The sequence below is a fragment of the Leptomonas pyrrhocoris genome (assembly GCF_001293395.1).
Source record: "Leptomonas pyrrhocoris isolate H10 chromosome Unknown, whole genome shotgun sequence".
Taxonomy (NCBI): Eukaryota; Euglenozoa; class Kinetoplastea; order Trypanosomatida; family Trypanosomatidae; genus Leptomonas; species Leptomonas pyrrhocoris.
In genome coordinates, this window is record NW_015438366.1 from 33,466 (window position 1) to 57,685 (window position 24,220).

The 24,220-nt window shown below is 58.4% G+C and overlaps 9 protein-coding genes across 13 annotated transcripts; all 9 read right to left on the minus strand.

Annotated features, from left to right (window-relative positions):
* Positions 1-178: 178 nt before the first annotated feature.
* Positions 179-2,487, minus strand: ABB37_05250 (hypothetical protein; the record flags this gene model as incomplete). Its single annotated transcript, XM_015803198.1, has 1 exon — positions 179-2,487. The coding sequence occupies exon 1, from the start codon at positions 2,468-2,470 to the stop codon at positions 179-181; it is 2,292 nt and encodes a 763-aa protein (XP_015657840.1). The 5' UTR covers positions 2,471-2,487.
* Positions 2,488-2,857: 370 nt separating this feature from the next.
* Positions 2,858-3,649, minus strand: ABB37_05251 (hypothetical protein; the record flags this gene model as incomplete). Its single annotated transcript, XM_015803199.1, has 1 exon — positions 2,858-3,649. The coding sequence occupies exon 1, from the start codon at positions 3,512-3,514 to the stop codon at positions 2,858-2,860; it is 657 nt and encodes a 218-aa protein (XP_015657841.1). The 5' UTR covers positions 3,515-3,649.
* Positions 3,650-4,172: 523 nt separating this feature from the next.
* ABB37_05252 (putative cleavage and polyadenylation specificity factor) lies at positions 4,173-6,716 on the minus strand (the record flags this gene model as incomplete). Of its 2 annotated transcripts, none has more annotated exons than XM_015803201.1 (1): positions 4,173-6,716. In XM_015803201.1, exon 1 carries the CDS (start codon positions 6,672-6,674, stop codon positions 4,173-4,175), a length of 2,502 nt encoding a protein of 833 aa, XP_015657843.1. In that variant the 5' UTR covers positions 6,675-6,716. The 2 variants fall into 2 exon arrangements, with proteins under 2 accessions (XP_015657843.1, XP_015657842.1); XM_015803200.1 differs by having other exon boundaries at positions 4,173-6,708.
* A 681-nt stretch (positions 6,717-7,397) lies between these two features.
* Positions 7,398-11,370, minus strand: ABB37_05253 (putative mitochondrial hypothetical protein; the record flags this gene model as incomplete). 3 transcript variants are annotated; one of them, XM_015803204.1, is made up of 1 exon in its annotated part: positions 7,398-11,370. In XM_015803204.1, exon 1 carries the CDS (start codon positions 10,554-10,556, stop codon positions 7,398-7,400), a length of 3,159 nt encoding a protein of 1,052 aa, XP_015657846.1. In that variant the 5' UTR covers positions 10,557-11,370. The 3 variants fall into 3 exon arrangements, with proteins under 3 accessions (XP_015657846.1, XP_015657845.1, XP_015657844.1); XM_015803203.1 differs by having other exon boundaries at positions 7,398-11,367; XM_015803202.1 differs by having other exon boundaries at positions 7,398-10,730.
* A 179-nt stretch (positions 11,371-11,549) lies between these two features.
* Positions 11,550-11,693, minus strand: ABB37_05254 (hypothetical protein; the record flags this gene model as incomplete). The annotated part of the gene is made up of 1 exon (XM_015803205.1): positions 11,550-11,693. The coding sequence occupies one exon, from the start codon at positions 11,691-11,693 to the stop codon at positions 11,550-11,552; it is 144 nt and encodes a 47-aa protein (XP_015657847.1).
* Positions 11,694-11,960: 267 nt separating this feature from the next.
* Positions 11,961-12,849, minus strand: ABB37_05255 (putative ubiquitin carboxyl-terminal hydrolase putativecysteine peptidase Clan CA family C12; the record flags this gene model as incomplete). Of its 2 annotated transcripts, none has more annotated exons than XM_015803207.1 (1): positions 11,961-12,849. In XM_015803207.1, the coding sequence occupies exon 1, from the start codon at positions 12,660-12,662 to the stop codon at positions 11,961-11,963; it is 702 nt and encodes a 233-aa protein (XP_015657849.1). In that variant the 5' UTR covers positions 12,663-12,849. The 2 variants fall into 2 exon arrangements, with proteins under 2 accessions (XP_015657849.1, XP_015657848.1); XM_015803206.1 differs by having other exon boundaries at positions 11,961-12,838.
* A 1,017-nt stretch (positions 12,850-13,866) lies between these two features.
* On the minus strand, positions 13,867-18,067 carry ABB37_05256 (hypothetical protein; the record flags this gene model as incomplete). Its single annotated transcript, XM_015803208.1, has 1 exon — positions 13,867-18,067. Exon 1 carries the CDS (start codon positions 18,019-18,021, stop codon positions 13,867-13,869), a length of 4,155 nt encoding a protein of 1,384 aa, XP_015657850.1. The 5' UTR covers positions 18,022-18,067.
* An 808-nt stretch (positions 18,068-18,875) lies between these two features.
* On the minus strand, positions 18,876-20,683 carry ABB37_05257 (putative mitochondrial mitochondrial carrier protein; the record flags this gene model as incomplete). The annotated part of the gene is made up of 1 exon (XM_015803209.1): positions 18,876-20,683. The coding sequence occupies exon 1, from the start codon at positions 19,755-19,757 to the stop codon at positions 18,876-18,878; it is 882 nt and encodes a 293-aa protein (XP_015657851.1). The 5' UTR covers positions 19,758-20,683.
* A 587-nt stretch (positions 20,684-21,270) lies between these two features.
* Positions 21,271-23,570, minus strand: ABB37_05258 (hypothetical protein; the record flags this gene model as incomplete). The annotated part of the gene is made up of 1 exon (XM_015803210.1): positions 21,271-23,570. The coding sequence occupies exon 1, from the start codon at positions 23,428-23,430 to the stop codon at positions 21,271-21,273; it is 2,160 nt and encodes a 719-aa protein (XP_015657852.1). The 5' UTR covers positions 23,431-23,570.
* Between the last annotated feature and the right edge of the window lie 650 nt (positions 23,571-24,220).

Sequence of the window (24,220 nt, forward strand, 5' to 3'; positions counted from 1 at the left end):
ACGCAGCGTTGTGCCGCCGCACAACCAGAAGGTACCGATGTTAGCTTGTGTGTGTGCGTTATTTTGTGTTGGCGTTTGTGCAGCCGTGCGCCACCACCACTCTCTCGCGCCGTGTCGAGAGCCCTGATGCACCTGCACAAAGAAATCGTCACGGTGGCCTCCCCTTGTCCGTTCCGCGTCACGACAAGGCGGTCTTCACACCGTCCACAGCGCAACGGAGCGAAAAGGCGTCGAGAGGGGACAACGGAGGCGCTGAAAACGGCGAAGACGCAGGGGCATCCGGCACATTCATGAGCTCCTCGCACCGCGGTAGAACATCTCGCGTTACAACGTCGAACAGCTGAGCCCAGCCGCGGTGGGCAGAAGGCTCGTGGTCGTTATTCTGCTGCTGCTGCTGCTGCCCCAGTGGCGCCGACCGCCTCGCTGCGTTCTGCCCAATATCGCGAATCCACCGCTGCCGACTCGCCGCCACGCGCACGAAGTTGAGCGCCACAACGAGCGGGTCGAGGAACCCCTGCGTGCCTCCCACGACGTGCTGGAGAAACGCCACCATGCACCCGCCTAAGCCCATCGGCGCCATAGACGACAGCGGGGAGGACAGCGCCGACGCTGCCGGGGAAGCACCCGCAACAGCAGCGGCGGTGTCCGCTGTGCGCACACGGTTTTGTGGCTCCTGCGCCCACCAGTCCTCCAGCAGTCGCTCCAGGAAGAAGCGTGCGATGGACGGATACGGGCAGAGCGTCAGCAGAGAAAGATGCATTCGCACCCGTGGCTCCTCAGTCAATCTCTCCAGCAGCTCCAACGCAATGACGCGGGCAGCGCGGCGATGCTCATCGGAGGGGCACAGCGCTGACACCGAGAGGAGCTCCTTTTCTATTGCAAAGAGCGCCTCGTAGCGCCTCGTGAGGCACGCGTCGAAGGCTTGCGTGTTGTTCAGTGTAAACACCGATCCCATTGACGGCGTCGGCTGCGCACCGTGGGCATGCTGCTCCCCAACACAGTCAACGCTGTACTTCGGGATGGCGGCGACGATGTCGTGCAGCAGCAGCAGGTAGCGCATGAGTGCTGCACGGCACGTGCACGTCAACGCCACCGGGAGGGCGTCAGCGACGCAAAGAAGCAACGAGGTGGCGGACATGGAGTACAGCGCGGCCGGACACACACGTGCGTCACGCAGCACATCCACGATGAGCAGCAGCGCACCTTGACGAGACAATGGAGAAGGCAGCCCAAGCTCGAAGGAGGAACTCATCTCAACATCAATATTACCTCTGCCCAGCTCATCCACGTCGTCAGTTTCGACGAGGGTGTAGGCATCCATCTCCTCCTCACGCTCTCGTGCAAGCAGCGCGGCGGTCGTGTCGGGTGGCGCCACGCCGCGCTCAAGATCCGTCGAGAACATCGTCGCATCACTGATGCTGGGAAAGACGGGTCCGTGCAGATGGACGATCGCAAACGACCACATGTCATCGACGTCCTCCACAAGCAGGGTATGGACCAACTCACCGATCAAAGAACGAAGCTCCACCACAGCGGCATCCAACGAAGACGCGGCATTGGCTGGACGTGTTGGCTTCGCTTCTGCTGACGCGTCCATTTTCTTCTCCTTCTTTTCCCGGGGGGCACCGTCGACCTCACGAAGAAAGCGAAGTCGCCATTCTCGCAGCGACGCCCCCGTCGACAGGGCGGTGCCCACGGTGTTGTCAGCACGTTCGATATAGGACTCCATCTGGTAGAGGGCGGCGTACGTAGAGAGGAGCAGCGGACACACCGTGTTGTCTCGAGTGGTGCGATAAACGGCGTTAACGAGGTGCGCTAATGCGTGAGGGACGTTGTAGTCAGCGAGTGCTTCAAGGAGGAGCAGGTGCTGCCTCTCTGCGTTGTCTGTCCCTCCATCGGGATTGACTTCTTCGCATATTCCTTCCGAAAAGGGGGAAAGAGGGACGCCATTGCGAAGGTGCTGCGATGTGGAAAGCGTGTGCGTTTGAGCGTCTCGCAGGCACAGCTGAGGCAGTATGGAGCGGATCATCACGGCAATCAGGTCTCGCGACCACGAACGCATCGTCGGAAGTGCTAAACCTACCACAGAGCTGACGGGGTCCGAATTACCTTCGGCGACAGTTGAGCGCCCGTCGGTGATCGAAACTGCGTTGGCATCCGCAAGACGCCTCCTGCGTGTCACCGTCTCCGCGAACAGGGCCACGTAAACACGTGCAGCAATCACCACGTACAGCGCCAGTTGCGCAGGGGAGGTGAAGGACGGCGTGGTAGACACCAACGACGTCATCAGCTCTCGCGCATCCACGTTCGAACTTGTGAGGGTCGTTTCAATATGGGAGACATCGTGAAGAGACACCTCGTCGAGCGAGGCGATTTGCGCCGCTATTTTTTCCAACGCGGGAACTCCCTCGGCGGGGGGTGCGCTGAATGCCCACGACAGCGCATGAGCGTCTTCTTCGGTGATCTCCATGGCGGGCAACTGCACTCTTTCGTTTCGAAGGCGGCAAAGCAGTACGGCAGGAAAAGAAAACGAAAGAGAATGGAAAAGGAAGATGCGGAAATCGTGCATGCGAGAAAGGGAACAGAATGAAGCTAACACACTCGGCAAGGGGCGAGTCATGTAGGGAGTAGGGCGCCGTGTCGAAGTGCGGTCTCTGTCGTCCCATTCTCTTCATGAAAACCACACGTATGCAAACGCGCTCCGAGCGCACTGTTGAAGGCAGTGACTGTCTTTCCTCTGTCTTTCTTCTTTGGCGGCCTCATTGCAGACGACCTCACGTGGGAGGAGAACCAGCCATAGCAGAAACAGCAAAAAAAAAACGCCAGTTGAGGTACACTTCTACTGAAAAAGACGGTGCTAAGGCGGGCCGCCAGCGCCGGCATCGCCACGCTGCTCATGCTTCTCATTGTGCACGGCAGGAGATTGAATGACACGATTCAATACCTTTTCGCCCTGTTTCGCAAGGACATCGTCACACTGCCGCTGCAGATCATCGCAGCGACGCTCTAGCATTGCACGCTGCACGGCGAAGTGCGCCTGTTGACGCTCATTCGCTGCGATTTGGTCCCCGAGTGCGCGCCGCAACTCCATAATTTGCACATTGGTGCTCTGCTGAGAAACCAAGAGCGCCTCTTTTAATTTCTTTACCTCCGCGACGCAACGCAACGCACGCGCGGTCACCGTCGTGTCGGGGTCGAAGGTACGCGAAGTCAGGTCCACGTAGGTGGTGGACAGCAGGTGCGAGCGGATGTCGGCCACCTCGAAAAGGAGGTCGTCGAGGGCGAGAAACACCTCACGCGGTTCATCGACCGGTGGCGGCGTTGGCCTGACAGGCGCTGAAGGGATGTTGCTCACCGTTTGCTTGGGAGAGGAAGTGACAGAGGGGAGGGACCGCCCACGCAGTTGCTGTACCTCCTCTTGCAGGGCCTCTACGGTGCAGCTCAACTCTGCGTTGCGCGCCGCTGCCGCCTCCACCTCCAGCGTGAGTAGGAGACTGTCCGCAGCGTCCGCCATGAAGCCCGCAAGCCGATCTTGCCGAGCTAAGAACGGACGAAAAAATAATTGAAGAGGAATATCTATGTATGGACCTCGTCGCTAGTGTGAAGAAAAGGATGCAGTAGCGAGCGTCAGCGGCCTATGTGAGTGTTCTGAGCACGGAACAGGATAGTTGAAAAAAAAAAGAAGAAGCGGAGAGAGATACCAAAAGTAAGTAAGGCAAGAGAGCCATTATCGTATCCCCTTGAAATTCCTTGAGAACAACAACGGAGATCAGCGCGTCCGTGAGGCGTAGTCAACGTAGTTTACGTGCTCGACGGACTCGGTGACGACTACCGACGCAGCGTCCATTTTCTGCACCGAGCTATTTCCTCACTCCTCCTTTGTGCCGTTAATACTATTGTTCATCCTGCTTCAAGTACCTCCACTTTTTGTTGACTCTTTCACAGCCAACGCGTACCAGCACAGCCAAAAAAAAAAGTCCGCCTGTGGAGACATATCCATAGAGAGATACTCATTCAAGCACCATCTCAAACACGCACGACTGCAGTGACTGAGCGCCCATCCTCACACGTACATTGCAGGTCGCACGTTGACCGCAAAGCAATGCAAATTATGAGAAAAAATAGTACCCCCAGCGAAAGTCATGAGAGAGCCGTTCCGCTGCTCCTCCACGCTAGAGCGTTTGCGAGTACTGCCGATACACCGCCCGGCGGAGATCAAAAAGCGCTGGGGTGGCAATGGAGGAGATGGTCACGGTGCCGTCGCCACCCTTGCGTACACATACGCCTTCGTCAAACACAAGCAGCGGGGCCTTCTTGTGGAATTCACTGTAGAGACCGTTGTCCAGCCGGGACGACTCTCGCAGCCGCTGCAGGTCCACGTCGCCTACGAAGAAGGAGCCACTCTGCAACCCCTTCAGCTCCCGCTGCGTCGCGCACGCCTGCGTCTTCTCCGGCGCGACGGTGGTGAGAGAGTACGACGACAATTCCAACCGACTCCGCTGCGCCGCAGGCTCGTTGAAGTCGGCCTCCGTCAGCACCCCGCTGAGCTCCCCGTCCACCCAGCCGACCTCCCACGTGCTGTCCGACTTCGACTCGCGCACCGGCCGTAGCCCGCGCACCAAGTTGCTCGCCAGACTCGCCTCGAGCTGCACGGCGTAAGAGTACACGTGCGTCGCTAGCTCGAGCGCCGTCCGCGGCACGCTGGGGGTAAAGACGCTTGAGCCGCACTTCATCGCCTTTTCGGCGCGGCAGAAGTGCAAGAAGGCGCGGCCGTCGTCCGCACCGCCGCGCAGGCCAACCATCTTCTTCGCAAACGTCCACTTCGTCTTCAATATACTCTTCATCGTCAGCGCGTCCGGGTAGCCCGTGAGGTCCGACAGCACCACGCGGCATCGCCGGTTGACCTGCACGGCGACTTGTGATATCTTTGACGGGATGTTCGCGAGTCGCTGCGCGTCGTTCTCCACCAGAAGGGCCTCCGGTCCGGCGTCGCTCTGCAGCCGCGTGGGGGCGCGCTTCTGCAGCACCAACTGCTCCTCGTCGCTGACTGGCAGACCGTAGGCGACGTCGACGTGCTTGAGCGCCGCCGCGCTGAGCGTGCCGGTGGTCTCGAGAACGGGAAAGCAGAGGTGCCTGGAGAAGTAGTGAAGCGGAGAGGGCAACACGAGGCCGACGGTGGTGGCGCTGACAGCAGCAGGCTTCGACTTCGGCTGCAGAGCAGCGCCCTGGGCCGAAGTAGGTAGCTTGCCACCGGTGGTGGCACCGGTGCTGGTGCCGGACGCAGAAGCCGCGGGTGCCGGCGTGTTGCCCACGGCATCGCCTCGTGCGTTCACATCTGTCTCGTCCTCCTCGTCGTCCGCCTCGCGCGCGCCGGCTGCGTCGTCGTCCTGCACGACGTTAAACGCGCTCTGCGCCTCCAACTCGCGCCGTCGTTGCTCCATATCGTGCTCTAATTCAATGTAGTATTCCTCCAACTCCTCGCCATTCAACCTGCTGCGACGCGTGATGTGCACGTCCAGTCGCTCGCCGTCTTCCGCCGCGGCGATGGCGGCCGCGTTAGTGCCCGGCAGCGGCGGTTCCACGAAGACAATTAGATGGTCTGCGCCGTCACGGTTGCCCTTCACGAAGTACTCCAGCAGCTCCGCGGAGGGACCAAAGTCGAGGGCGGCACCATCAGCCACGCAGATCTTCGGGCTCGGCAGCGCCATTACCTCCTCCGCGCTGCGGCAGGCAACCACGTTGGCGAAGAGGCGCTGGTCGCCCAAAATGAGATCGTCCTGCAGCGACTCCGTCATGGTGGCCGCCTTGTCGATGAGCTCCTGTGCCTGCGAGGCCACCATCGCCACCTTGTACTTGTCACCGCCTTGCTCGGCGAGGAGGTGGATGATGGTGTTGAGCACTTCCAGCCCGCGCCCCGCCACGTCGACCGGCACGAGCACGTCACTGCCACCACGCAGGGTGTGCTGCATCTCCTTAAAGAGGGCTTGCAGCTGCTCCTCATACTTCTTGGTGCTGCTGGCGCCGGAGAGATGGAAGGGGAAGCTGCAGAGAAACATAATGTTCGCCGTGGTCGGCATGTTGAAGCGCTTCAGCGCGTACGACGGCTTGACCGAGAAGTCAGGGCAGTAGAAGAGCTCGTCGATTTGGTACTTGATCGTCCAGCCGTAGCCGCCCAGCATGCGGCCCGCGAACACCGCAAAGCAGCTCACCTCCATGTCATCGTGCTTGATCGTCACCTTTCCTCCGTAGGGCTCGCGGATCATGCGGAAGCTGTTGTAGATGGAATCCACCGTCATGTTGAAGTGACTTCCGTCGTCCAGTGCAAAGGTGTGCGAGTTGGGGTACTGATACAGGAAAGGGTGCAGAACGCTGTGGACGGCAATCTTGGAGGTTGCACCCGCGGCCGCCACGAGCGTACCGGGGGCGATGTGCTCCAGTACGAAGGGCAGCGCACCGCAGGCATTGATGTGGGGGCTGGATATGAGCACCGCGTGCACCGAGGCGAGGTGCGGCTTCAGCTGCGTTAGGTACATCGGGTCGAAGGCGTCATTCCACCCGCAGTCAAACAGGATGCGCACGCCATCGATCTCGATTAGGTAGGCGTACGGCGCCGACGGCGACGTGCACTCGTACACCGGCGTGAAAAGGATGCTGCCAGCCGACGCGCGCAGCATGACGACCTCAACAATGGAAAAATAGATAAACGACTTGTAAGCTGCAGATGAAGATTGGAACGAAGAAACGAAGCAGGTAAGAGAGAGAGCCAGAGAAACAATAAAAAAGAGGCGATAAAGCAATGGAGGAGGGGAGTACAAAAGCTTCATAAAGGCATCACCAAAACGCAGTGGAATTTCCTTCCCAGATCGCGCCCTGCTCTCATTGGTCGACGGCACTGCCCTCTCCAACAGCGACGTTGCCCCAACTCATTCCGGCGTAAGAGATGCGTCGTAGCGCAACAATACATACATATATATATATATTCTTGTTGTCGCCTCAACGGACGTGCGTTCCTTCGGTGTTACTTTGCACAAGGAAAAAACGTGCGCCACCGAGAAAACGCACACGCTGGCGGTTTCCTTCCTTTTCTTTTCTTTCCCGTTTTCGGTAGCGCGCTGCGAGCGGACGTGCACTTCCCCACGAGAGCCACCGTACGAAGAAACTCCTCAAAACAACAACGCCATCTGCTACACATGTGTGAAGAAGAAACTATCTGTGTGTCTGTTATCTCGCCTGCTCACCGTCAAACGGCAGCGTCGACCATATCTGAATAGAACGACAGAAACAACAAAAGCAAGCCCGCGATGTTGCGCCTCACAAAACACGATTTCCCTGTGGGAACGTGAAAGACAAGAAACTCTCCTGCAGCCCACGCACGCACCGCGACAAAGGTTAGAGAACTACGTCGAGGGAGGCGCGTCCTCGACCGCATTTGACATTTGAAACGTGTAGTTGTCCATGCTTGTCGGGACCGCGTCCACATCCGCTTCGCCACTCTGCGAAGGGGGAAGAGCGGCAAACGAAGGAATGTGCGGCACCGCATCCGCAAAGTAACGCTTCAGCGCCCCCATCGCCGCGGCGTCCACCGCCTCCTTCTTCCGACTCGCCGACGACTCCGCCACACAGCAGGCAAGTTCCTCGGTGACGGGGACGCTTAGGCGGCAGTGCCAGATCTTGTGCACCTGCTGGACTTCTACTCGAAGGTCGAGTCCGTAGGCAAGTTGGCACAGCAGCCGCAGCAGCTGCTCCGGTGTGTGGAACTCCATGGTCGCCAGCTTTGGCGCCGGGAGGAACTCCACGCCTGTCTCCACGCTCACGCGAGTGCAGAAGTCGTGCAGGCAACCGAGGAGCTGTCGGCTCACGGTCTCCTCCAGCACAATGGACTGCGTACCGGATGCCACGGAGAAGGCAAGCTGGTACAGCTCCCCGTGATGGAAGCGCAGGATCAGCGTGCTGCCCGTCAAAGCCTTCCCACTGGTCGCTTTGATTTCGCACACCACGGCATCAAGCAGCCGGGCGAGGCAGCCGTTTTCAGCGGGGTGGAGGTGCAAGCGTCCCTCGTGCACCACCGTTTCGTGGAAGGCGCGCTGGCGCACGCGCACGTGGCGTTCGAAGACGTTCTGCGCCGCCCGCACGACGGACATGAACGGGGACTCCGCGTGTCCGCGGCCCAGGAAAAAGTTGCGGTCCAGGAAGAAGACAGTGGAGGCAACTTTCTCGTGGTGCTTCAACACAGCGCTTTCGACCGGGTAATTCCCCCACAGCTCGCCGGTGTACTGCGCACCCTCCTGTGTAATGCGAACCGAGCAGCGCAGTCCGTACAGTCGGCCAATTGCGTCGATGCAGGTTTGGAGGGGTGTGGACGTGGGCAGCGACGTTGGCACACCCGCTAAAAACTCCATCGTGCTCCTCGGCTGGAGATCAGCGCTCCCCGCGCTGCTCCCCTCTTGTTTGTTTGTGTTGTCGGTGGTGCTCGTCGTCCCTTTCTCACGACGAATCACCTTCCGTGTCGACTCCAACAGCGCAAAAAGCGCGCCAATTTCTGTACCTGACGTCGCCTCGCACACCACTCGCTCCATCCCACCTGCACTCTCAGCGCCACCAGCCACGCATGCAGCCGTATAGCCACCATTACCGCCCGATGTGCTCTCATCACCCCCTCGCCGCACACGCACCGTCAGCTGCTCCGCGGCGTTGCCGGTGATAAAGTTCCAGAAGGACTCCAACGCGGAGTCACGCACGTCGCACGCGGGCAGCGGCTGCAGCACCGACGAGCGCGTCGGTACGAGAGTGGAGAGGCAGGTGTCGGAGGAGAGCGCTGACGCAAAGCGCTCCGCATCGGAGTCCTGCATCGGTACCACGCCCTCAAACGGCGTCGGCGCCCCATCGCGATCGATCAGGTTTTTCTCCTGAGCGTCCTTCACGCAAGCCCTGCACAGGTCAGGGAAGCACTTGGCGAGCGCGGCGGCTACGACTTTGTTCTCACTGCGCGACTTGCGGTTGTCGAAGGCGTGGACGCACAACTCCCGCACGACGTCAGGCGTCGAAGCAGCCGCAGCAGCGGTCGTGGAAGATGCGGACGGCTTCAATAGAAACAGCTGCGACAGCCACGCGACGGAGGAGCCGGTGGACACACCCCACAGCGGGTACGGCGTGTTCTGCCTCAACAAGACACTCTCAACCACAAAGTCAGCGTTGATTGTTTGCGTTGCCCACCTCAACTGCGCTTCGAGGCCACGCGACACGCGCGGTGGCACATTGGCGGACGCGGAGGCCCTGTCGCTTTGCTGGATCGCACGCACATCGGCGTGGTAGGCGATTTGCTTTTCAAAGATCTCGGGGAAAAGGGTCTGGATCGCCTGCACCGCCGCCAGCTCCAACACCTTCCCTCGCGCCGTGCCGTTTGTCTTGGCGAGAACAAAGAATGGAGTGGGCACGGTGTCGAGGAGGGTCACGCAAGGCGGCGAAAAGCGCAACGTTATCTCACCAGCAAAAACGCCCTCCGATTTCTCATGCGCAGCGAAGGTGATGTCGCTGTCGACGCAGCCGTAGTGGTAGTGCAGGAGTTTCCGCAGAAGACGCTTCACGCGAAGGCGGGACGTGGGCAGCACAAGATGTAAGGGGGAGCTGCGTATGCGCTGCTGCACCGACGCGTACCGCTCCGGATTGTAGGAAGCAGCCACCTTGTCGCAAAACGTTAATAGATCCCTCAGACCGACGGCGGTCGTGGACAGTGTCGTGGTGCCGAGGACCTGCCCGTGCGTGGGGTGCCGCACCGTGCACTCCACGCAGTCGGTTGGAAGCGACGAGGAGAACGCCGATGCACCCATCAAAAGTTGAAAGCCCTCGTTCACCCACGTTTTCGCGTAGAGGGCCAGCAACGTCGACGATGCCGCGTCACTGTCGGGTAAACTGGGCCACGGTAGCTGTGCGGAGGCGAAAGCGTCACGAAGCGCCCGACGGAGGCAGCTGTGGTAGCCTTCCCCCACGCTCTCCCCTTTGAAGGTGTCGACCAGATGCTGCACATCCGTTGGCAGCTGCGCGGTATTTGCTTGACGGGCCCGAGGCACCAACTCGACGTGAATGGTGTGCAGCTTCGTGCCCTGCAGGTCTTGCCCGCTCGTGTGGCGCATCAACAGCTTAAGAGCGGGGTAGGTGTTCTCTATGTGGAGCACAAGTCTGCGCACCTCGTCCGCGGTAACGCGGCTCAGATCCACCACCGTAGGGCGCACCGTTAAGGCGGGCCGGCCACGTTCGAAGAAGGAGCGCGAAGACGACACGGTAGATGCGCCGCGTGACGCTGCCGCCGTGGTTCCGTTTGACTGGAGGGACCGCAATGCCTCCGCCACGGTGGTGGCCGCGTCTCCGCGCTGCACCTTCTGGTACGGTACAATCCGCCGCTGCTCTCTTCCGAGCGAGGACACCGTGTGCTCGGCGAAGACGCGCATGTCCTCCGTAATGCACAGTTGCACGGCTCCGCCGATTAGCTTTTCCCTCTCGCGCAGCGCAACGATGAAGGCTTGGATGTCGCCGAGGGTGCTACACGGACGGCACGGCATCGCAAGGGCGCCGAAATGTTTGGGTGGGCATTTCAGCGAGGAGAGCGACAGCCGTGGACGTAGCATGTGGAATGCTGAGCTACGAGGAAAAGGAACGGAAGAGTTACAAGTGGGAGAGGACGGACAACCCGTGACACCGTACGCCGCCGTTGTATCCCGTATGGGTGCTGATTCTGTTTCGTCACATCAACACCAACCACAACAGAAAGAACGTTGAAGATCACAGGGCAGCACACCAAACACCAGAGAAGAAAGAGAGACAAAAAAGAGGAGGTTGATAGTGGAAGCCACTAGAAAAGAATAGGAAGGAACATATCAAAAAGGAAGGAGAGGTCCATTCACCAACCTCTTCACTCCACCGGGCACGCCGCTGCGGAGGAGGGAGTCCTTCTAGCACGAGCTTTCTTCAATGCAACGAATGAGCCGTTTGCTCAGCTGTTTCTCTTCCCGTCACATTTCCGCCGTGCTTCTCTTCAACGAAAAGTCGCTGAGATACTTTAAAAGTAGAGAATTCGCCTTGGCGGTCCAGAAAGGGAGTCAGGAAAACAACGCGAGGAGGAATAAAGAAAAAAAATGATGAAACCAAAAGGGAATATAGCGATGAAAGAATGTATATATATATATACTTTTGGTTTGCTACACGGCAGTTTCACGGATGCACTCCGCGGTGGAACTGTGTAGCACGAAAGAGAACGATAGGTATAGATATATGCGACCGTAGAGGACGACCTTTAGCAACGAAGGAGCGGCTTTGCGCTGAAAGGCGCCTCTTGAGCGCCTAACCACAAATTGGGGAAAAACTCTAGTCGACTACTCTCAGATCAGGAAGGAAGGAAGAAGAAAGGAGAAAGGAGAAAGATCAATTAAGTGCAAAACAGTGTCGCTACATCCCTGTATCGTTTTCATTTTCCTTTACGGGTAGCTGGCGTTATTTTCTTTTTATATTTATTTTTGAACCAATGAGAACTTTACGAAAGGGAGTTTCTTGCAGACTCAGATCGTCTGCATTTCCACCTCGTGGGGTTGGAAAAGAGGCGGGACGGTGGGAAAAAAGAAAACAGCCTTTCCTGGAGAGAGGTCGACTGGAGAGGAGAGAAGAGAAAGGGATAGTAGTACAACGTGAAGCTTTCGATTCATCTCCCGGCGATTTTTTCCTGGCGCAAGCTCTCAGAAAACGCTAACACCAACAGAGGAAGGAAGGAAAACAAACAAAAGAGAAGACAAGAGCAACAAAAATACGAGGAGTACTACAAGACTCTACGTTTTGCGTGGCACGAGAAGTCCAAGAGGCGGCCGGCCAGCAGGTGGACTCTTCTTTCTTTCTTTATTCGCCTACAGAGGGAATACGTTTTTCGCTTGTGTGAGCGGCGTCTGCAGAAACCGTGTTGGACGCCCGCATCAGCGCTACCGTTTGTCAACTAAGGCGGTGATAGCAAACTCGTACGAGTCGGGGTTCAAGTTCATCTTCTCCCGAATCGCCACCGCTGCCGCCTTAAGGAAGGAGGCGCTGTCGTTGCATGCACCGTGCAAGAGTGGATGATCCTTGCGGCCATCCAGCTCAAGGCACCGGCCGCCCGCACAGATGAAGCACACAAAGTGGAGGTTGATGTTCGCCTCGACCGGCTGATTCTGTGTCACGCCTTCGACCGCCGCAGACTGGTGTGCCTGCTCAAGATTTTCCTGTCTGGCAACCTTAACCCCCAACTCCATGGAGTCAGATGTGAGGTCCTTCGCCTCCGTCAAGGCGAACAGCGGGCTGTCTGGGGTGATGTCCCCGATAACTGCCAAATTGTTCATGACGGCGTGCAAGATGGCAATCGTGCCACAGGCGTTGCCGATGAGCTGCCGAGTAAAGAACACGTGCTGGCGCTCGAGGAAGGAGTCGATCTCGTCCTTCTGCGCGTCTTCCAACTCCTGTGTTCGGTTCTCCGTCGCCTTGCAGATCGGGTAGACTAGCATCACGGCGTGGACGGGCGCAGGTACCATGGCAAGAAGGTCGGGCGTCACTCCGAAGACATCCACGAATTGCAACTTCGGTTCTGGGATGCCGAGAGTGACGAGGTATTTGTTCATCACATCCGGGTTGTTCTCGAGTGGGAGCCACATGACTGCGCGAATGCTGCGTTTTTGGTGCGGTGAATATAAATTTTCTGTGAAACTATTTCAACTCTTACTTCTGCGCCTTCGCATTTCCGTTTATCTTCGTGCTTTTCTTCTTCTTTTGGCGTGGGAGCGATTCAGGCAAAAAGGGTATTGTGCTGCTTGCGTCGACGTGTGGCGGCTGCAGGTTCGCTTGCGCACAACGAAGACAACACCCGGTGCGATACGCATCGGCAGTGCGGCGCGTTGGCGAGAGAAGAGAGAAGAGAGAAGAGATGGGTGCGTGTAAAGGTCAGAGGCAGCTTTGTTTGTTTTCGTCGCTTTCCGCCGCACGCGTGCCCCGACCGCGAGGTGAGCACGACAACTGAGACAACAACGTGCGTGAAAGCCACCACCGCCACCTTCACTGTCACACCGTGAGACAGAGTCGTGCATCCGCACTTCTCCTCTCCGGCTGCTTTTCATGAAGGAACAGAAACACGTGCGAACGCTGAAAGCTTTCCGCGTTTGAGAATTCTGGCATAACGCCCAAGTCAGGTGCGGCGCTTCTGCCGTCCTCCTCCACACGCAACAGAAGCGTCGGTGTCGATCATGTCCGCGATGTTCGTGGTTCGTGTGCCCAAACACGAATACGCGGGTTCCTACTTGTTTGGTCACCTGTACGTAACAGCAAAAATCATGAGAAAAAGAAGAAGAAAACACCATAAGAACGACGTCGTTGTCTACAGTACACAGAAAGAGCCAGTGGCAGCAATATATATTGAAGGGTAGTCATTGCCCACGCATCCCTCCCTCTACAGCACCGCCTCGTGCATCTCTGAGAGGCTCGAAGCAAGTATGACATCTAGGGAGAACAGGAATTGCGGTTTGACCCTCGCGAAAAGACAAAAGACAAAGAATGGAGAGAAGCCTGCAGGTGCGGCAGGCCACCAAGAAGCCACAACGCAGACCGCGGGTCAAAATCAACAGCTGCGGTGCATGTACCACAACACACAACGCAGAAAAAAAAAGGACCGAAACGAATTCCCTCGACTTACATCATCCATCAAAGCGACAAACATCAACGCGACGGCGAAACAAACTACAAGTGTTATGTACATGCTATCTATGCGTCCTCTATCCCCCTAGCCTGCTGCGGGGCTCAAGAACGAGAACCGTTTAAAACAACCCAACACATCACAGATGGCCAAACCTTCGCCGAAGAACGACCTCACAAGAACGACTTGAGGTCGGGCTCCGTTTCACGGTCCACCTTGTTCACATCGATCGCTGCCTCGCACATCGGGCACACCGTCGTCTCCTTCAGCCGCTTCATGAGGGCGGAGTAGCTCGCAGGGAAGCCGCAGCACGGCGTGACGGTGTAGTCGCTCTTCACCACGTGCTTCCCCGTCACCGCGCAGAACGGGATCGCGTTCTTGCACGCCGCGCAGTCCAGATCCGTCTCTTGCACCGGCGCACCGCAGAACGGGCACGGCGTCGCCGCTTCCGGCGGGTCCTCCTCGCTCTCCTTGCCGCGTCGTCGCACGATGCCTTCGATCTTCTTGCGCGTCTTCTCACCCATCTCCATGCGGTAGCGCTCGTTCTGGATTAAGTAGCGCGCAAACTCGAAGGCTGATTTCTTGAAGTTGGACTTGACACACTGCAGCACCGTGGAGGTGAGAATGGCGACGATGTGCTTCGGGAACTTCTGGATGTTGCGCGCCACACGCAGCAGCATTCGGCACGCTGTCTCCTTATCATTCATGATCTTCAGCAGATCCTTCACCACCATGTAGGAGTGCAGCAGCATCAGCGTACGCCGCAGGTCATTTGGCACCCGCATATTTTTCTGCCGCAGAATGCGGTAGGCCTCGACGAGGGTCTTGTGCGAAGTCTTGTAGTTGCCCATTTCCTGCTCCTTTGCCGCGATGATGACGGACGTCTTGGCAGCCTTCTCGTAGCTGCCCATGGCCAGGTACAGCTTGAAGATGTACGACGGGTCCTTCGGCTCCCCGTCCGTCTCGCCCATGAGGTAGTCAATAAACCTGTTCGTTAGGCTGTCGCTGTGCGCCTTGCCGACGACCTCCACCGCCTTCTCCACATCCTCGGGCTGCCCCGACTCCATGTACTTCTTCAGCGCCTTGGCGTAGTTACCGGCGATGTGGTAGTACATGCCGGCCTGAGAGGGCTTGCCCTCCTTGTCGTAGTACTCGGCCACCATCGTGAAGTCTGCCTGCCTCGCCAGCGGAGCCACGCCGTCCTTCAGCTGCACCTGGCTCAGCAGCGCGCTCTCAAAGTTGAAGACACAGTTGTGCTCCTTCGCCAGCTCAAAAGCCTCCGGCAGCGACTTCGCCAGCACGAGGAACTCCACCGCGGTGCCGAACTCGTTTTGCTGCTGGCACTTGCGTGCGACCAAAGCGGCGGCGTTGGCGGAGTGCGTCTGCCGCACAATCACGTAGGCGCCGTGGAGGTCGTTCAACTTGTCAAGCTTCAGCCGCACCGCGTTGTCCCAGTCCTCGGCCTGCATGAAGGCCTTCTCCGCCTCCGCGAAGGAGCCCTCCGCCTCCTTTCCTTGTGCGTAGAGGCCGATGATGTTGCGCGACTTCACCTGCGGCAGCAGCCGGGCCGCCGCCTTCAGGTTACGGCAGCGCTCAATGAAGAGCGTCGCAGCTCGCTCCAGGTCGCCGGCCTTCTCGTACAGCTGGGCCGCCTCGTCGAACTTTTGGTTGTCCTCGCAGAGCTTCGCGCACTCCGCCACGAACGCAACGTCCGTCGACTCCTTCACGATGGCGAGCGCGTCCTTCAAGTTGCCTGTTCGAATTTGGCAGCGTGCGGTGCCCTGCCGGCACTGTTCGTTGTGCCGCTCCACCTCCTGCACACTTACTGCCAGCTCAGTGCTCGCGTGCCCCGTCGGCACCTGCCGCGTGCCCTGCTGAAACATTTCTAGCGCCTTCACGTACTCACCACGGTACTCCAGCTGTTGTGCGAACTCGCGCGAGAGAATCGGCACCTCCTCCGGCGCCAGCTGCTCGGCCAAGGCGATCGCGCGTGCCCACTGCATCATGTCGCGGCGCATCTCCAGCGCGCAGAGCGGCTGCGAGGAGCGCAAGAAAAAGTTCTGGGCGTCCTTCATGTACCCCATGATCATCGACACGTGCCCGAGCAGCAAATTCTTCTCGTGAATGTGGCGAATCTTTTCTAAGCAGAGCACCAGACTCGGCTGCGAGAGCTGCCGGTACACACGGATGGCCAGCTCGATGTCCAGCATGTGCAGCGCCTTCACCGCGAGGTCCTCCGCCTCCTGCGGCGTCGAGATGTTATTCGACGACCACCGCAGGCGGTTCAGCGAGAAGTTGTTGTAGAAGGCCTCCGGGTTGGGGGTACGCAGAAAGACACCGTTGTGCGTGCGCAGTGGGATGGACTCGAGGGTGCCGTTCGGCATCTGGCACACCACCGCCCCACGAAACAGCGTGACGGGCTTGCAGTCCGGCGGCAACGGCGTGTATAGGTTCGTGTTGCTCGTCTCCTTCACCAGCACCGACTCGCAGGTGGCGCCGTGGCGGCTGTGCGGCGTGCTCACAAAGGTGATGCCGTTGCGGCTGTCGTGCGTCATGAAGACCGTCGCGTCGGCCTGGTCCCACAAGATCGTCTTATGGTCCGGCTCCGCGCCCTCCGCCTGGTTCGCCACCTCCGTCACGGGGTTCAAGTTGAAGAGCTCGTTGTTGTCGTCGATGTAGGCGACGCGGGTGCACGCGGGGTTCGCAAAGGCGCGCTTCAGCCCCGTGTTGCACGCGAAGCCGGCCACCTGCTGCAGGTTGTGAATGGCGTAGACGCTGACGCGGGTCGTAGTGGCGTACAGCAGCAGCACCTCCGAGATGCCGATGGCGACGATGCGGGTGTCGCCGCTCTGGGGGAAAAACACCGGCGGCGCTGCTTGCGGGCTGTCGCGAACCGGATGCAGCTGCACCTTACCATCGTAAAGCACCGCGGCGAGCTGCGAGCTGACCTTGACGTCGCTCACCGCCGCCGGGTACTCCACCGTGCGCAGAAACTTCGAGTGCGGCTGCTGTTGCTGCGGCTGAGGCGACGCGGTGTCGTTCGGGCCGCCGCTCTTCGTCGGGTCGAGCGCGGCGTACGGCAGGCTGTTCGAGATGAAGTATTCGTAGTAGGAAACGTGATTGCCGCCGCCGACGGCGAGCATGGCCATGCCGGCGCTCATAAAACTGGGATCGCTGTTGATGGGCACGGTGCACACGATGCAGCCGTCCTGCAGGTTTTTTACGCCGATGGTGCGTGTGGAGACGAACGAGAAGACCAGCGCACCGTACGCAGCGCTCACGTTCAGCACGTTCAGCGAGTACACCGCCACGTTGCCGAGGTTGGTGGAGAGCAGAAGCTGCTGGCCGTCTTTGGACCACGACAGCTGCTCCGGCTTGCCCAATTCCGTCTCCACCGTTGCCTCATCGCCTGTGGCGTCGATGGAGCTATCCGTGATGCGCAGCAGTCGCACTCGATTGCCGCTGTTGAGTGCCGCCAGACCGCAGCCCTCACCAAATTTTAACACGTTGATGAAGTCACCCGATGACTTGAACGATGTCTGCATGCGCACTTCGTTGCCGCTCACCACGAGTAGGCCCACAGCCCCCGTGCCGAAGCCCGCCACAAAGGTGTTGCCCACCGTTGCGGTGAGGGCAGTGATAGGTCCGAGCTCCGTGCTAAACTGGCCGACAGAGACGGCGAAGCTGCGCACGTCGACGACCTGCACCGCCGTCTCGACGTTCACGGCGACGAGGGTGCGGTGCTTCGGCGTGCCGGCGGTGCGCGAGACGCAGAGCGACTTCGGCTCGCCGGCGAGCGTGATCACTTTCTGCAGATTGCCGTCACCGTCAGAGATGGAGAGTGTCTTGTCGGCGGACACGAGCACGAGGTTGTTGAGCGGCGGGGAGGTCCACTCCCCCGCTACGATCTCCTGCGTGTGTGTCCCAGTGATGGGGTTGAGGCGCAGCGTGTTTCGGTTGTACATGACGTACTGGCCAGATTTGGAGCCGACGACAAACTGCGGCTGCATCCGGGACCACGCAATAAGGCATAAGTTGCTGATTTTCGTGTCTATCGTGTCTACCTGCCGAGTGCGGTGCGTGTAGAGCTGCACAAGGGAGGACGACTCGGTCACCATGGCCAGGGTGTCACTGCGGAGGTCCCAGGCCATGTCCACCACACCGGGCATCACGAGTTGGTGCTCCGCCTTGCCTTGTTTGTTGGAAATGATGACGCGGCCCTTTTGCCCGGCCACGGCGATAAAAGGCAGCGTGGAGTGCATCGCCGCCACCACCGGTCCGCGGCCGACGTCCGCATTGGGGATGACAAACTGCCTGGTAAGCCCCATCCCTTCTAATTCTACTGGTGGTTGTCTGTTTGCGCTCACCGTCACCTTTGCGGTAATGGAGAAATGAGCGTGGAATGAAAGAACGCGAGAAAACGGAAACGAACACGAACGTTGAAAAGTCGCAAAGCATTTTAGTTAATTTCTTATTTCATCATCGTCGAGTGGAGTTGATGTGAATGCACGCCGATGGAAAGGGACAGAGCTGCGAGGGCCCAACGATTTCCCCTCGTGTTACCCGTGGAGGCGCCAGGACTGCGCTCGTATTTCGTGCTTCCATCACTCTTACCACCAACAGCAGCGAAAAGGCTTACGCGATACTATTGCACACGAACTGCCGTTCTACGCAAACTGGCTCCTCCCTCACTGGCCTGAAAATGCCTGAAGAGCGAGACAATGCGGAAGGAATCCGCGGAGACACCGTTCTGCGTGCTGTACTTGCTTGTGATTAAATGCCATTCGCAAGTAAGCTAGTAGTAATAGTAGGAATAAAGCGTAGCAACAACTAAGGGACCACCAATATAAAAGGAAAAACAAGACCAAGTGCACTGCAACCACTAAAAACTTAGACACAGAAGAAAACAAACGGTTCTCTCTTCCCTTCATCGAGTGTTTGCGGGCACAACGATTGCGTTACGCTGTCCACGCAAGGAGCCATCCGCCAGACGAGCGAGAAGCGGCGCCGCATTCAGTCGTGTTGGTTGTGAGTAAACGATGCCCAAGTACGTAGCGCACAGCAGCGCACAGCGGCGTACACACCCCGCCTTCCCGCAACCATTCTCCAATAGATCATCGTTCGTTGCCTTTTATTGGATCAACGCGTCATTTCACGTGGGCTGGTGGCGGTGGCCGCCGCGTCAAATCTCCCATAGCGCATTCACCTGCTCGTACACGGCGATCAGCACGGCATTGCCAGGAAAGGCGCGAATCGCCGTCACACTGTAACCACGAAACAGCCCTCGCATTCCTTCGGTCTTGTAAAGCCTCACACACGCCTGGCGGAAATTGAGCTTCAAGAAGTCCGACTTCATCGTTTGCTGCTTCGTCTTCACGGCATCCACGGGATAGGTGGAGGTCCAGAAGGCTACGCCGGCACAGCCGCCTCCTAGAAAGTGCACCCACGGCGACGCCTCGTGAAAGCTCTTGCCTTCCGGCAAAAAGCAGCGAATAACCGACTGAAACGCTAAGAAATAGAAACCGCAGCCCACGCCCTCGCGGATCATCATCGCGGTGTGACCGCGGAAGAGGCCCCGCACACCGCGGCGGCGATACGTGGCCGCTGCACAGTCTAGCGAGTTTTTGTAGATTCGCTCCTCAACAGGCAACGTATTCTGAATCTGCATCTTGCACTTGATCAGCTCCGCCGGCGTGAGCACTTGCGAGACGACAATGCCACCCGCAGCCCCTGCGACACCGACGGCGAGATACGGCTCCTGATCGGAGGGGTAGCACTTGCTGTACGCCACTTTCTGAAACTCCTCCAGAACGGAACGGTAGGAAATGAACAAAATGGCGTTTTCGCACGCCGCACCAATCACTGGCGCGGGCAGTCCGCGGAAGAAGCCGTTTACGACGCCCTCGTCTTTGGCGATGGTGCGAATGCAGTTCACCACACCACCGTAGCGCTTGCCATCGTCTTGCAGCCGCACCTTGATGGTGTCCATAGGGTACTCGATCACCGTGGCACTGGCACCACCCAGCGATCCCGCGAGCATCTCCCGCGCATCGTCCGAATTCATTTGCCGTCTCCTGCTGTTTCTCTACGAGATGCGCAAACCGAAGCGGGGACGAGCAGGGAAGAGAGACAACAACAAATACGTGGCAGCAACTCAAAGACAGAAAAACAAAAAAAACCAGCGCCCGAGAAAAAGGCCGCGTAGCGAACAACAAGAATCAATCAATATCGAAGGTGATTAGTGACTTAACTTAGGTTACTGCACAGAAACATACAGGACAATCAGCGTTGAAGAGAGCAGGTCAGCTGCAGACGAGGCAGGCGTGAGTCGGTTAGCAAAAAAGAGAAGGCACTTCAGAAGGTTGTAAAAGAGAATCAAAATCGTGTCAGAGATGCGTAGGAAATCGGTAAGGTGGAAGCAACAGGCGCCGAAAGAACGGACCAGGAGGCGTTAATTCCTCTTAACGTCACAACAACATACACACACGCACAAACACACAGACAAACAAAGAATAGATGTACGCTGACTTCTCTGCTAAGCTACGCCTAAAGGCTAACACAAAGACGTCTGATCGACGACAGTCGTGAAATGCCCTCTGTATCAAGCGGACACTAACAACAGCCGGGTAGCACCTCTGCGGAGATAAACTACAGCTGCGGAGAGGCACACCAGATCCGCTTGATCAACGGCTAGAGAGGGGAAAGGATAGAAATTGTACACGACCGCGGATGTATTGCAAGCAGAAATACGACAGTCGTACTCGATAGATGCTCCGCGGACACGAGAAAAGGGAGCGGCGTCTCCCTGTAGAAAATATAAATATATATTATGATGACCTACAACTTTTACTTCTAGCTTACAGGCAATATAGAGAGAGATGTAGATGGTACGATGGAAGCAAAAGAAAAGGCCGTACGTGGTGGCGGCAGTGTGTTGATGCGCAGTAGCAACCACCGTCCAACACGCACTACACGAACATATAGAGTATCTGTGGGGTGATGAATGTGCGCAGGAATTAATGCGAAAAAAGGAAAGAAAACAGGCGAAAAGAGGAGAGAGAGGAGAAGAGAGAGAAGAGGGGAATACACCACAGAAGTCACCGATTTCACGGCTGAGTCTCTCACCGGCGAATTAAAAAAAAAAACGTTTCCGCAGAGCATCAACCAAAAGCAGCAAAGAAGAAAAGAAACGCGTCTCCAGCGACAGAGCTCACGCTTAAAGGGAGGCGGTCATTTTCGTGGAGGGCGTTGAGGAGAATTGTTCTACCAGCAGTAGCACTCCCAACAGTGGCGCAAGTCAAAAGCACAGCAGCGCAACCTCCATCTAGCAATAGACATACTAATTTTTTGTTCTCGTCTTTTCACACTTGTCCATTTACGTTTCCGTTCCTTTCTCTCCACTATTCACGTGTCTGCGGCTGCATAACAACATCCAGCCGGGACCCTTTCACAACATCACAGTCAACCCTCTTCCACCGCACGTGGAATCACATCACCACCAAATTATCTGAATAGAGAAGACGGCTGGGTTTCGCGTCGCTGTTCCCATGCGCGCGCCAGGGGCCGCTGCAGCTGCTTTAATGGGAACGGTTTCGAGAGAAGTTTCGGCCTTGGTAGGCGCCTCCACCACCTCGGCCACCACCGCCACCGCCGCCGCCACCGCGGAAGCGACGGTTTCGCTGGTCGTTGAACTGCCCTCTACTAAAGTTCCTACGGTCGCTGCGCGCGAACTCCGTGTACATCTCCGACTGCGTCCGGCTGCCGTCGGTTTGAAGCACGCGTTGAAGCACCATGGGCGGGGCGGTGCGCATGCGGTGCTGCAGCCGCTTCGTGTCGCGCTCAAAGCCCGCCGTGAAGAGCGACTCCGCGACGTCGACCGGGGGCGCAAACGTGAACGCGGGCGCCTCGTCGTCGGAGAACTCGTCCTCGTTGTCGCTAGGTGCGTCCTCGTCGTCCACCTCACTCTCGCAGAAGAGAAAACCCGGGTACTCGTTTTGCAGGCTGATGCGCGGGTCCGCGGGACGCGGTGGCGGGTTGAATGGCGGCTTCACATGATCCGTAAAGCGGCAGCACATGTCGATGACGTCGCCCATCTCAATCCACGCAATGGGCAGACGGTGAATGTTTTCGCCAAAGACGCGGAATAGGTTGCCCACCGACACATCCGCCGGCGTCACCTCCGCGTCCGCCACCTCTTCCACGCCTTTCCTAGCCAGCCAGCCGTCGCGCACCACCCGCATCGCTTTGATGACCGGCGCGAACTGACGCGTGGAAGCGAGGCGGAAGCGGCGGATTTCGGCGGAGCGCTGCAGGCAGTCCGCCATCGCGTCGAAATCGCCGTCATCGCAGCTCTCGCGCTTCGCGAGGATGCGCTTTGCGGTGTACGCCAGCTCTGCGATGGGCCCGCGGCCCTCCGCATCGTCCTGCAGTCCCAGCGCGATCTGCGCCGTGATGCACTGGCGGCAGTTCAGGTGCCGTGCAAAGTTGCGGCCCCGAACCACCTTCGAGCACGCCGGGCACCGCAGCGACTTCCACGTCGCCTCGTCAGTGTTTTTGTCCCCGACTAGCCGCACCACCCACTGCCCGCCCTCATTCACCACGTTGAAGGTCGGCGAGTGAATCAGCAGGAACTCGCGCACGTTGCCGAACTCGGCGACGGCCTCGCGGTTCGCTAAGGTGGAGATGCGATTCGTCAGCACGTCCAACTCGATGGCGCCTCCGCAGGCAGCGATGGCGTCGCGGATAAAGCGGACACCCATCGGGAAGTTCCCTCGCTTCACCCCGAACTCATCGCGCGGGAACTCCAGCGGCATCTGAATGTCGGAGTAGTCCGGGTAAGAGTTGCCAGCGCCATCCGTGCCGTTCACTTTACTGCTGCTGCTGCCGGGCGTTGCAGTTGCCGCCTCCCCGCTGATTTCGCCCACCGCGTCTTGTCGCACACGCTGCAGCATCTCCTGCTCTTGCTTTCGGTCCTGCTCGTCGCGGCTCTTCTCCATCATCTCGCGCAGGCGCTTGCGACGCGTCTCCTGGTAATTCTCCATGTACCCCTCCGGCAGAGCCTGCATGAACCCGCGTGGGGCATCCGCGTCTGGCCGCACCTCCGGCACCACAATCTCCACCGGGCGCGCAGGGGCGTAGCTGCTCGCCACGTTCATCGCCATCTGGCTGTCCATCGTCTTCACCTGCAGGGCGTGCTTGTTCTCCACACTTCGTTCCACGGCGATGGCCTTCGTCATGAAGGCGCCGGCCGTGCGCAGGGCCTTGGAGTGCACCGTCAGGGCGGTGCTGCCGGTTTTGTTGCGCTGCGCATTGGCGTGGTGCCCGCCACCCCCGCCGCGACCCGGTAGCGACGACTTCGCATCTTCGCCGAGTTGCAGCAGGATGAGGGAAACGATCGTCTGCCCAAACGTGACGGACAGCGAGCTCTTCAACAGGGTGATGAAGTCGGACCACTCGGCCGAGCTGCGGGCGAGTCCGTAATGCGTGCACAGATGGGTCAGCTTCGGCCGCAGCGCGTCGCAGAAGAGCGTGTGCTGCTTGGCGAGGCGGTCCACGAGGAACCACAGCATCAGCCGCTGCGTCCCGGTGGAGGTGGAGAGGGTGTTCTCCAGTGCGTCGAGGATCTCGTTGGCGTTGCCGAGGTGCGGCTCGCACTGCTTGGCGATGGCGATCACTTCGGCGTGCGTCGTGGCATCGGAGATGCCTGCAATGGCGTCACACGCCTCAGCGAGAGACATTTTGGTCCTAATATTTATGTGTATGTGGGGGCGCGTGTTTGCTTACGTGGGTGTGCGTCGCGCCAACAAGGGAGTTTATAATGCGGATCGCGCCTTCAGCTGGGACGCGGTTCACCCCTAGGATCACTGTGCGCAGCCACTTTCACACCAACGAGCGTTGCAGCGTAAAGAGAACGGTCAAAGAAAAGGAAGGGAAAGAGAAAGAGAGAAGGTTGCCGCCACGAAGTCGAATATTTGCCTTCCGTAGGGTGGAATCGTCGCATTGGGCTCTCGCGGAAGAAAGGAACTCAATACAAAGCGGAAAGCACTACGAGTGTTGGGCTGCGCGTGACAAGCGCTAACGTGGGTTTCCTTTCACTGAGCGTCACGGAAGACGCGAAAGCGACTGCAGCCTTTTGCTTAACGTCATGTCTGGCACACTGGGGCGGGAGTGGGGAGGGGGGAGGGGGAACACACGCCAAACGCCTAGGATAAATTGAACCTTTTGGGGGGAGAGGGGGAGGGGGGGGGGGGACAAACGAATCCCACCTATTCCGCCTCGAAATGTATGGCGTATAGTCGTTGAAGCTGCTGTATGCGCTGGCGATGGTGCGCCGTCACCGCACGTATTGTGTGAGCGCCTCGTGGAGGAAAACAGAGAAAAGGAAAGAGAAGAAAGCAACGGGGCTCGTGGAAGGGCGAAGGCGCAAAAGCTCAACAGGCACAACACAAAGAAAGCAGTGAAGCAAATGAAAGTAAAAAAACCCCAGCTGATCTTGAACACAGCGCAGGAAGCGGAGCCGCGACACAC